We start from the raw sequence: 12,101 nt of genomic DNA, 5'->3' as shown, positions 1-12,101 counted from the left end.
CTTGGTTATATACTTGTATTATTTTCCTCCTAAGTTTCCCTTGACTTGTACTTACAATTTTGTAGATATCATAGAATCACGAAACTTAAGTTCCTGCAAGTACCCTTAGAGGTCACCTGGTCCCGTCTTGTCAGGAGGCAGGTGACGACACAGAGCCAGAGAGGAGGGGCAGCTAAGGGCTCGCGCTCTGTCCAAGCCGCGCAGGCCAGTGTGCTCCGCAGAGCCGCGCTGCCTCCCCTGACTCGGGGCTGTCCCCATCCTGGTGTCTTGTTAGGGAAACTGGTGGGGTGAAAGTGTGAGGGTTGGAGTGGTCAGTTCTCTCATACAGTTGGAATTTCGTTTCGGTATTTTTATCTACAGGGTTTTTTCCCCCTCAATTTAAATTGTATTTAATATAAGCACATACTGATTGTGTAGAGTTCTTGGTGGAGTTTTTTGGGGGGAGATCCCCTCCCTTCCCCTACATAGTGAGTTTAAGACCAGCCTGAACTGCATAGTGAGAACCTGTCTTAAAAACAAAAAACAACAACAAAAAACTTCCTAGCATGAGTTCTGGCCCTACCATTTGTTGCATTTTTTCCTGTCTCAGTTTTGCTGTTTATATACTGTAGGTAGTAATACTGCCTATCCTAAAAGTCAGAAGTGAGTTTAATTAATTGACTTGTTTTCTTGTTTTGTTTTATTTTATTTTTTTGTTTTTTTCCAGTACCGGGAATCGAATTCACGACGTCGTGCTTGCCAGGCACTGTGCCACTGTGCCTGGAAATTTTCCACTGTGCCACTTGCCAGTGCCACTGAGCTAAATCCCCAGCCCCTAGTTAATAGACTTGTAACCATGTTATTTGTAAACTGTTGGCTAAGATCAAAGGGCAAAATTAATTTAGATTCCTTTCTTGCCCAAAGAGCAAACAGTCTTAGGTTTTCTTTTTGCCTTTTTCATATGTACTTTTAGAAAAAGAACTCCTATTCAAAAGACCAGTTTGTATGTTTTCAGTTTCATAAACAGAATCACAGTAATCAAGATCTGAGTTCTTCAGGGCCCTCTATTTTTACACATGTTTTCTTATGTGACCGTGTTAAGAAAGATTACATCTGTTTGTTGGAATTCTTGTGATCTCACTTGAAATCATATGGTGCATATCATAGGTCTTCACTTTGGGACTTCTGATTTCATGTACCAACTTCTAACTTGATTTTCACTATTTATGTTTGGAAGTTTGAGGTCTTCCTTGAGAAACTTAAATTTTTGTGTTGACATTTTTAATATTGTAATTGTAATAATTCACAGTTATCCTATTTGGATGTGTCTCAAGATGTGAATACTTAGTGTAAAGTAGAGATTATCTGAAACAGTTGGTATCCTCTGATACAGCATATGTAGAGTCTAAATCTTTAAAGATTCAGTTTTGTAATACACGTACATATTTATAATTAACCCTTAATTTTTCTGTTTGTTTTTGTATCTTAAGTTATTTGTGCTGCTTAAAAAATGCTTAATTTTCAACTTAGCAGAGGACCCCAACTGGGACAGTTGAAATGAAGACATTTTTAAGAACACTAGAACTTCAAATCAAGCCTTAGTGAAACTTACTTACTCTTTCTGTTGTGTGGCAGCTGTTGTGGTCTTCAGCTTGAGGGGTGTATTTATTCTGTATGTGGGCACAGCCTACACAGCCTTAGAATATTTCAAATAGGACCTTTTGGTTTTGCAGCTGTACTGTGAGAGGTCTGATACCATTCTGCATTGTGTAAGAAGACAGAGCAGAGAGTTCAGTTGTGTGTTGTGGAGTGTTGATACTTCCAGACCTGTCCAGTTTCTGTTATTATTTGAGAAGACAGAATTGTTTTCCTTTTATCTTAGAAAATTAAAGCTCATGAAAATACTTAGTATACATTCGGGGTCAGGAGAGAGAGAAGTAGAGAAGAAATTTTCCATTTCCTTCCCCTTCAACCTTGACAAGCTTCTGAGGGTAGTAGTTGGCTCTTGGCGAGCTGTCTGACCTTGGAGTAGAGAGACCCCTTGGTTCTGCCCTTGCGCATTGGTGCTCCACAAGGAGGGCATGGGCTTGCTGTTGAGAGTGTGCTATTTTAATTTCTTGAGAAGAGCTTTTGGCTGTCTGTGCTGTACCCTTGAGTTTGTTAACATGATTGCTTTATTTAAAATGTCCATAATGCCGATGGCTGCCTGACAGCATCCTGGGAGGTTGATTTACTTTTAACTAGGAGCCCTTTGCAGAGAATGCCCATAGGGATCACGTGTCCAACAGAAAGCCCCTGAGTGAGTCTCCATTTTCATGTTTAGTAGGCATCTGCAGTGGGCCTTCTCCGCTGTGTTGTTCCACGAAGTCCAGGGGTGTCAAGTTCGGTCGTTTGCACATAGTCACAAGTCCACCCACAAGCACCGCAGGTTGTCAGTGAGATGCCGCTGTTCACACGTGAGTGCCTCCATAATATCTCTCTCTTGTTTGCTAGGCAGAAGATGGTGTTAGTGATTGCAAGCTGCTGGCTGCACCTGCAGAGCAGGAGTGAGTGAGTGCTGCTCAGCTCTCCGGCCCTGTGAGTCCGATGCCTTTCCTCCATGTTCTGGCATCACTGCCAAACACACACATTGAAACCCTTCGTGATCATCAGTTTGTCAGATGACTATAGTGTTACAAAGAGTCTGTCCAGGTCCTTTGTATTTTTTCTTTTTTGTCACCTTAGTGTATGTCCATTGTGACGGGGCATAGGCATTGTGATGAATGGTGGAAGAAGGCACAGTACATATCAAAGCCAGACTAGAGACTTGGGGGTTAGTGAATGATTGCAGCCTCTGCAAGAGAAAACTTCTTAGAGTGCCAGTGTCGTCAGCCAGTGCTGCATGAGCTTTTGTGCGACAAATGGACTTTGGCCTGGTCCTGTGGTGCTGCATGTGTTTCTCAACAGTTTGCTCATACTTGTGGATGGCTTCATGGTTTGGTATACTGTAGCCGTCTGCCACACCTGTGTCACGGGCTCAGGATGCTTCCCATTGGCTTGCACAGTGCATCGCTGAGGAATGAGCACTCAAAATGCAGCAAACCCATGAGTCTTGATTGGCAAAAGGCAGCAGTTTCCGAGTTACCTCTTGTGCTGTGCTCTTCTCCTTCAGGACCGTCTCATGGCCCAGGGACAGGAGAGAGTGCTGTGGGAAGAAAACCCCACTTCTTTGCATAGAACTGTGTGATTGGGAGGCACCATAATCATCAGACTTACATATTTGTGGCCTCAAACAGAATGGCACCATGGTTCCATTTGAGATGGTCTGTTTGTGAATAGACATTGTATTTCATGACTGAGTCCAAAAGACAGACCTTTTGAGCATCTTCCTTAAGCAGCAAGTTTCTGTGTCTTTATCTCCCTTGTTTGCTCTTGTTAGGTAAGGCCCTTCCCTTTGCTGGGTTAATTCCTTCACTTTTAAAATCAGCGTCATGGGTAGAAACTTACTACTGTGTGTTAAGGAGCAGCTCACTGGGAGAGTCAGAAGGTGTGTGTGGCTGTGTATGTGACTGTCAAGGGTTATGTCACAGTATCATCCTTTCATTTGGAGAATATTTAGATCCCATTCCAGTGGGGAGTAGAACCCTTTTGTAGTAGAGTGCTTTTGCAAATTTACACTATATTTAAGATACCATGTGGAGGCTAGCTTTAGCTATGTAGTGTCACTACCTGTAGTCTCAGGCCTTCGATCCATTTGCACAGAAATCAACTAGCTAGAAATTTAGATTGGAAACAACGAAAAAGAATGAAAAATTAGGATTTTTGATTGCAAATATAAGTGAAATGAAGTTGATCTACATTTATATGTTACCTCTCTTCTGGTTTCCTTATGAGATGTCTTTCTCTTGGTTACTAGTTAGGGATATTCTTGTAGAGGAGTCACATCTAAGAAATCCAAGGTAAGGACTGTGTGGATAGATACCCTACTTCTCCTGGAGCACATGAGTGACTGCATCCTCTGATAGGGAGAGAACCTACAGAGCCCCAGCATTTACTATGGGCCAACTTTAATTATAGTGTGTTTAGATGTAAGAAGAGTATCTACCTCATGAAGTAAAAATGGGGGAAAAAAACCACTATTTAATAAAGAAATCTAATTCCTAAGTGTAGAAATCAAACCTTTAAACTCCGTTTACTTAAATTGTGGGCTTCAGGATAACTAGTTACAATTTTGATAATGATTATAAATGACAAGCAAGTTACTGAGTTACAGATTTTTGTCTAGCCTATTAAATGATTTAGGTACTGCAACTGCATAATTGATTTTCGTTAGGGTAATCATTCAGTTGATGTGCAATACCTTACGATACCTCTGTGCAGTACTGAAATGATCAAGCTTTCCTTTGTGTTTGACTGTCTCCTTCCCTCTGCCTTAGTCTCCCTTCGGAGTTTTTAAAGTGTATGATCAATGAGCTGTTGACTAATTTCTTGGTGAAGTGAAATACAAATTTGGATTGTGGGAATTTATGATTTGGAGGCATCTGGCTTATCCTTGTTTTTGTTTGTTAAACAGGAAAAGGACCAGCGCAGCCTAGACATAAACACTGCCAAGTGCATGTTGGGACTGTTATTAGGAAAAATCTGGCCTCTTTTTCCAGTTTTTCACCAGTTCTTGGAGGTACCAAATGTTACTTTATGAAATGTATGTTTGCTTGCTTAGAGCTGTCAAATATAGTTTATTTAGCTGTTCTATGTAATTTTTGTGTTTGTCGTACTTTTCTACTCTGGTGCCATAGTTGGTGCCCGTCAGCAGCTGCCTGCTCGTTGGAGTGCCTCTGCGTGTGCGTGTTGGTTGCGTGTGTCGCCCTCCGTTACGGCGCAGTGGAAGTGGCCGCACTCGCCCTCTCCTCTCTTGGCCCCTTTCAAAGCCTCACTGCTGCTTAGATTTCCTGTTCTTCGTAACAGTGGAAAAAAGCAGGGTTCACTTTGTTTATGACTTCAGGTGAACCTCTAGTTTTATTGAGCAGTTTAAAGAACAAACCGTCTGACTTCTTAGTAAAATTAATTAGTAATCTATTCTCTCTTTTTTTTTTTAGAGAGTAGTAAAAGCAAAAAAAAAAAAAAAAAGAACAACAGCAGTGTACCAACATCACAAACATAAACGAAACAAAGCAAGAGTATTAAAAGTGATACAGAGTTTCAAGGCAAAATGATAGGAATTAACAGTGGCTGTTATATCACATATTGTCGTCTTCAACTGCGTTGCTCAGATTACCGGATATAAGAATGGAAGATTGTCCAAACCATTAAAGAGAACAAGAAAACAATTATTAGATAAAACATTAGAGATAATAGAGGGTCTCACTAAACAAGATGGTAGGAATTCACCATGGTAGTTCCATTGCATATTGGTGCCTTCAAATCAGTTGCTCAGATTACCAGATAAAAGCATGCAGAATTGGTCAAAACATAAAAAGTTCTAAGCAGTAACTGCTCCTTTTAGTATGCCATCAGTCATCAGCAGTACAGTTATCCTGGCTATTCTTTTTTTTTTGTCCTTGCCTTCTTTTTTCTTCTCTCTCATCTCCAAGTAACTTCGGGGAATTTAGAGCAATGTATGTCAAAGTGACACTGTCTCCTTCAGTTTATATTTTCTTTGGGTCCATGTTAGAAACAACCCAACTCTTTATTCTGTCAGTGTTTGCATTACACATTGACCAAAAATTCTGAGCTGCTGGTTGCGGGGGGGGCGGGGGGGGTTGGTTTAGTTGGAGTGTCCTACTGTAGGACCCGTGTCTGACACGTGTTCAGTGCCGTGGGTTGTCACACATGGCACCCTCCTTGCCCTTCTGCCTCAAGCCCTTTTTTAAAAACCCCCTTTGCTTGCAAAAATGATACTGGGTCTTTGAGAAGATCCTAGGCCTACTCTGCCTCTAACTTTGCTCTTGAAATAATCTTTCTTTGAAACTTACTTTATGTAATGGTTCAGAAAAACGTAACTATTAACAATTTTTAGAGGGCTGTTACTCAGAACTGCTCTTAATATTATTAACTAGAACTCCTCAGGAAAGCTACAAAAACTGGTTTTAATAGAAGTGTGTGTTTGCATAATGGCCCATTCTATATTCGGTCCGTCCTAGCTTCTCTGACAAGCCACGAGATAAGCTAACACTGTTCGGGACAGAAACAGAAACGCTCCTGCTCTCAGAGTGTTAGGCAGGGTTCAGCCTGAGTGTGAAGGCCTTCAGCTGAGCAACTTGGCTGTGAGGAAATTCGACTGCACAGCTCCAGGGGTATCACCAGCTGTGTCAGGACTGGTTCTAGGGTTAGTGCTGAGACGTCAGGCTTGAAGAGTGTGATTTGTTCTTACAGTAGTTCACATTTTGCTTTTAAAAAGAGACAGTAGTTCTTTTAGCTCTTCTAGTGTTTGCAGCCTCAAAACCATTGGCCTCTCTTTGCTTTTTGTGTATTGTATTATTTTATTGTGTTCCTGAGTTGATGTGATGGGGATTCAAAGTGGTTAGTTCTAGATTTTATTTTTAAATATTTAGGGTATTTAAAAATACATTTTTTGTCTGAGGAATAGAGAAACTACTCCATGGCTATTCTAGTTGCTTCCATGATCCCATTCAGGTTTTGAGTTGTTAAAACAAGTCATTTTCTTCAGTGGTTAGAGCACCAAGCTGTGAGGCTGCTTTGTAGCACTTACCTAGGTTCTCACAGAGCAGTGACAGCGAACCCATGAAGCACCCATGCTGCTTCATGCAGTGAGTGACACCACGTCAGGACGATGAACGGGAGCCCCTCTTCATTTAGTACTTAGTTTGTGCCAACTACTTGATGAAGTGCTTTATATAAGTGACATGTTATCTCCTAATCCTTGCAGCATTGTTGGGAAGTAGGTACTATCCCCATTTTATATAAAAGGGTTGTAGCACTTTCACTTCTGGGGGTGTTTCTTACAGTTTCTTTGATGTGTATGCCGTCTTGGATTGGACTCCCAATAATATTTTTATAATGACAAGTATCATATGAAATTCTGATCTTGCCCTCCCTCACCATCCTTCTAGATTGGTGCTGAAATGGAAAGTTAACCCCTACATTAACTTTATTTAAAGTTGGTTCATACAGGAAGCCATCCCATTTGTTCAAGTGTCAGTAATTCGTATTACTTTCCCCTCTACCAGCAATCAAAATATAAAGTGATTAACAAAGACCAGTGGTGCAATGTGCTTGAATTCAGCAGAACAATTAATCTTGACCTCAGCAACTACGACGAAGATGGAGCATGTAAGTACTGGGTGACGACTGGTTCAGGTCTCCCCCCTCTGCACATTCAGTTGCTCCTTGGAAGAAGCCTGAGAGCACCTTGTTTTTTCTCTCTCCAGGGCCAGTCTTGTTGGATGAGTTTGTGGAGTGGTATAAAGACAAACAGATGTCCTAGGACTGTGTGCATAGCAGCGAGAGAGTCACTGTTACTACAGTTATGTCACCCATTAGCCATAAATTGCTGTTTGTATCAAAGCGCATGCTGCTTTCTTGCACTGTCCCCCTTTGCAGGGGTGTTTTGGTGTTTGCTGTTGAATGGGCCAGCTCTGCTTGCTGTGTAGCATTGTTCTCTTGGAAGGCTGCTTTCCAGTTTGTATTTACACTACAGATTGGTGAATTTGCCAATGTCCTCACTGTGACTATGTGTATATTGCTGTTTAAATTTTGTATATGTGTATAAAAAGCTTCACTTAGAGATTATTTCTGCAAAAATGTATTGTAAAAATAATTTTGTGGCATATTTCTAGTCCCTTTTTTCAAATGAACCAGTTATATTTTATTTGGTCTCAAATGTAGCATTTCAGAAAACAAGATAAAGCAACTGTTACTGTGAGCAAATGTTGCCAGAATTAACCTTACTGTCTAAGAGGCCCAGTTCTGGAAGAGGAGGTAGAAGTGATAACTTTTCAATGGCTCATGCCAAATACCATTTGTTTTACTTGGTAACATTAGCGTTCTAAAGTGATGAAAATTGTAATTATTGACCGTGTAACATGCCACAACTGATTTTCACCATGCAAGATAAAGGGTTTCTGTTTTGTTTTGTTTTTTTTTTATGTTAAAACTATAGTAGCTTGAATACAGGTACAAATGAACAAATTGAAATTGCACCTTTTTAAAAAAAAATTTGGGTTTAAATTCTCATAAACTTTCTTTAATGTTTTTCTTTTTTGCCCTTTTGGACCCTTCCCTCCAGTGTTTGGTCTGCTGATGTTCTGTATGCCACTCGAACTAAAGTTTGTTTTGCTGCCTCCATGAAAACATACTGGCTTCCTGGCAATTTATAACTGCAGAGCACTTTTAGTTGTGGCTTGAATCTTTTAGTTAGATTTCACGGTGTCTAATTTTCTAGTTTTTTGGAAGAGAAACTATAAGTGAGAGGTGTTTTGTTTTGTTTTGTTTTCCTTGTTTATTTCATGCTAGGCTTTTCCTGGCAGCGTGTTCATTGCAGGCAGTGGACACGAAACCACCAGCATTGAGCTAACCCCGGTCATACTCTAGGACCTTTCCTGGAGGGGCCACTTGTCATTACCTGAATCATTTGTATAGAAGAGTAATAGTCATTATTTATGTGTGTGAGGAAACAAGGATGGTGTGTTTAGATTTGTATTTTATGTCTTTTTTTTTTTTCTGCCTTGAGAAAATGTATAGATTACATGTTTTCACCCCACCTATCTGGTGCTATTGAATGACTAACCTGGTCCCTAAAGTTTTGTGAACATACAAAGGTCTAATGATTGAACCAAGTATAGAGTTAAGGTGCATTGAGCGAGTAATTGCTGTGGTTGTGGGCAATATCCATGCTTGACCGTGTAATAATGTGGATTATTGGCCAAAAAGTTTTTAGATTAAATGTGAACCTTTAAATGACGTTAAATGAGTAAAGCACACAGACGATGCTACTCTTGACCATTGTTTTACAGTTTCTTTGCAAATGGTGTTCTGATTTTCGTATTATTTTTCCCTAACTGAACCACCAAAGACAGAAATCTTGTGTATATAGTGTGTGTGCATATACAAAATCATGATATGGTAGAATGCAGCTATTTCCTTTTTCCTCGGAACAATAAGGTCTGGTTTGCTGTGAAATAACCAGAAGTTTTAAAAACAGTAGTGATTAAGCATCCTTAGCCATCCTTTGTTTTTAGTCTTGCTTTTAACCTTACAAATTTATATCCGTTCGCATAAATTTATGTCTGGAGAGAAAAGGAGATGTCAGTGGTAACAGCAGCTCTTAAGACTGCCTCAGTGGAAGGCGGTATTTGTTACTGCAGTGGGAATTGGCCATTGGCAGGTTTGAATCTGTGAAGGATTGAATTATTTTCAGATGCACCCCAATGAGATGTTTAAATATCATGCTTTACAGGCTACAGGTCTTAAATTTGATCAACCTCTGTTTTACTGAAAGCAAATATAAATCATAGATGGAATTCTTTTAAATGTTATGTTAGAATCTGGAGAATTTTTTAAACGCTAAGCACAGTTAATCCTAAAATAAAAAGATTATTCAAAGGGGGACATGGTACATTTCATCCACAGCGAACTTTTTGATAAGAGAAAAACCCAAGTAAAAACAATTCTAGGATTGATACATGATATGAAAGTATTTCAGTGGGATAATCTTATGTATTTAAAAAACAATCTCTAAACTACCTTCAGAAATAAGCTTCTGTGACTGCTGCTTACAGAGAGCTTGCCCTTGGTTTTCTTCATTTTACATATTTTAAGGGAGAGTAATATGACATGTTTTCTTAAAAATTTGCCCGAGTTACCCAATACCAAACAATTCGTCAAGCACTTATTTGTAGGCTAATGTCTAATAAATTAGGGTGCCTTCTTCTGCTTTTTCTTTAGTGCCCTAGTGTAAATCCTTTCTGTTTTGCCTTGTGTTTTGAAGTCCAGAAGTCCACTTTGCAGTGCTCCGTTGTTGGGGAACACAACTGTTCAGGTCAGAAATTTCATTGTTTGATTTGCCATAGACATTCACTGTAATGTTTGTTATGTGCCCCTTTTTGAAGCATGAACTTTGAGTTAAGTTTTCATAAATCTAATTCGACAGACCTCTAGATTCTGGATTAACAACAGTTTTCTGTTGCCTCTTCATCCCCATTCTGACAGCGCTTTTGACATTTATACAGAAGGCTTTAAAAGTTAGTTCATGCCGTCTGTTTTTATTCTTACAACTGCTAAGATACCTCTGTGAGCCTTATCCTTTATTCTTTCGTAAGCTGTATAATAAGTGTATAGAACTCACTGACCAACTAAAATGTTGGGTATCTGTAAATGAGACCAAAATGTGGGTTGCTTTTTTTTTTTTCATAAAATAATTTCTATTGGGGGTTACTGTTAAATGAACAGCAGCTAACCTATAACTGTGAATGCTTCGTGTCGTCAGTATTTGCATTACATTCATAAAAGTGTGCAAGTCCTGTGACTCCCAGCTTAACTAAAATACTGTTATGCCACCTAACTTGAGTACAGCATACTGGTTTTAGGTTTTAATGGAATCGGTGTAAAATGATATCCCATAAATAAAAAAGTATTTGTGTTTGATTTCAGAACTGGTTTGTGAATTCTTCCCTTTTGTTTTTCTTCAAAAACTGTTTAGGGTAGTATTAAAGTTTTTGGTTTTCATCTTTGTCTATTTTTCTCAACTTCTGAAAAACTGCAGAGCTACTGAAAAAAAAAAGCAAGAATAATACAATCAACAGTTAACTATATACCTGTCGCTTAGATCTTAATATTTTACCACATTTTCTGACCCACAGTGGGTAAGAAAGAGAGATTCTCTGTAAAGAACATTCTTCTGTGAATTATTGTTGTGAATTACATCATTGCATATCCTGACTTTGAGAGTAAGACATTTTTCTGTAACCGTGATGCAGTGATGCTTAAGAAATTTTTCAGTCAAGAAATTTTACTTTGATATAATTATGTCTAATATATAGATTTAAAGTCTCTCCATTTATACCAATAATGGCCTTGATTACTGTTTTATTTCATATCTAGGGATAAGCATTTTGTTTAGTTGTCAGGCTTCTTTAATCTGTAATTCAGATCACTTCCAAAACAGAGTTTTAAATGTTTTCATTAAAGAAAGTATAAACATTCAGCCAAATAGTGATTTTAAAAAATATGGGGCTGGGGATTTAGCTCAGTGGCAAAGTTGCCTGCCTGGCAAGTGCAAGGTTATTAGTTCGATTCCTGGTACCGGAAGAAAAATAAAACAAAACAAAAAATATATATATACTACCACGTGTTACGTATTTCTAAGTATTAAGCTAATGACTGAGTGCTTGCGGTGGGCCAGCAGCCAAGCAGAAGGGACTGCTTTTACTCCCCCAGCGCTACCGCCCACTGTGTCTGCATCAGCCTGGTATCTTGCGCTAGGGACGGCCGTATCTTACATTCGCAGTTAAGCTTACTGAGGGCAGGGCCTCTGGCAGATCAGGGATGGCCGGAAAACATTTGTGGAAGGGAGCAGTTGACAGAGTTCTCAGTCTGGACAAAGAATTTTCAGTACCTAAGAATCCAGGAAGAACTAGATGTAAAGGTGAAACAAGCCTCAGTAGGAACTGATTGGAACTTCACGACTGTTAATTACTTGAACACAAGAGAGAGGAATTAGAAAACAGGATTCCTGAGAAAAGAATCTACAGTGCTTAAGTACTGTTTAAATTGGTGATATGAATGTTTCTTTCAACTGAAATTTGGGCCAAAAGCTGAGAATCAAACAGGAATATCTTCCTTCTTCAGACACCCAGAAGGATGGAAAAGCTAATCGCAGGTGGATGGAAAGGAGGGGGAGGTGACCGGCGTTAGGATCGGGCTCTCGGGCTGAGTGTGGCCAGCCGCAGGAGAGCGTGAGCTACGTTACTGACTGAGGAAACAGGAGCCCAGGATGCACTCCGCTGGGCAGTGCCAGCAGGCTCATGGGAGTCAGCGGCAAGTGGGGAGCTCTCCAGGGATGTAACCGGAATAAGACGCGTGGGGTCGGGGACAGATCACGAACGTCTGTGAAGGCAAGACCGGCAGAGGCACACTGCAGACGTGTCGTGAAGGAAAAGTGTTACAGGAAGATCACTAAAGGAAGG

The 12,101-nt window shown here is 39.9% G+C and overlaps 1 protein-coding gene across 3 annotated transcripts in view; it reads left to right on the top strand.

Annotated features, from left to right (window-relative positions):
* The window catches only part of Dcun1d4 (DCN1, defective in cullin neddylation 1, domain containing 4), a 78,234-nt gene extending 67,666 nt beyond the window's left edge, over window positions 1–10,568 (top strand). For all 3 annotated transcript variants that reach the window (XM_005392924.2, XM_013518546.1, XM_013518545.1), the window contains 3 exons: window positions 4,532–4,636; window positions 7,146–7,248; window positions 7,347–10,568. In XM_005392924.2, the coding sequence (XP_005392981.1) occupies window positions 4,532–4,636; window positions 7,146–7,248; window positions 7,347–7,402 (264 nt within the window). In that variant the 3' untranslated portion in view covers window positions 7,403–10,568. The remainder of the gene's footprint in view (window positions 1–4,531; window positions 4,637–7,145; window positions 7,249–7,346) is intronic.
* Window positions 10,569–12,101: the final 1,533 nt, after the last annotated feature.

This window comes from Chinchilla lanigera, unplaced genomic scaffold, assembly GCF_000276665.1.
Source record: "Chinchilla lanigera isolate Chin_1 unplaced genomic scaffold, ChiLan1.0 scaffold00046, whole genome shotgun sequence".
NCBI classification, from domain to species: Eukaryota; Metazoa; Chordata; class Mammalia; order Rodentia; family Chinchillidae; genus Chinchilla; species Chinchilla lanigera.
The sequence above is the reverse complement of the archived record's forward strand: the minus strand, read 5'-3'. Positions and strand labels throughout refer to the sequence as shown.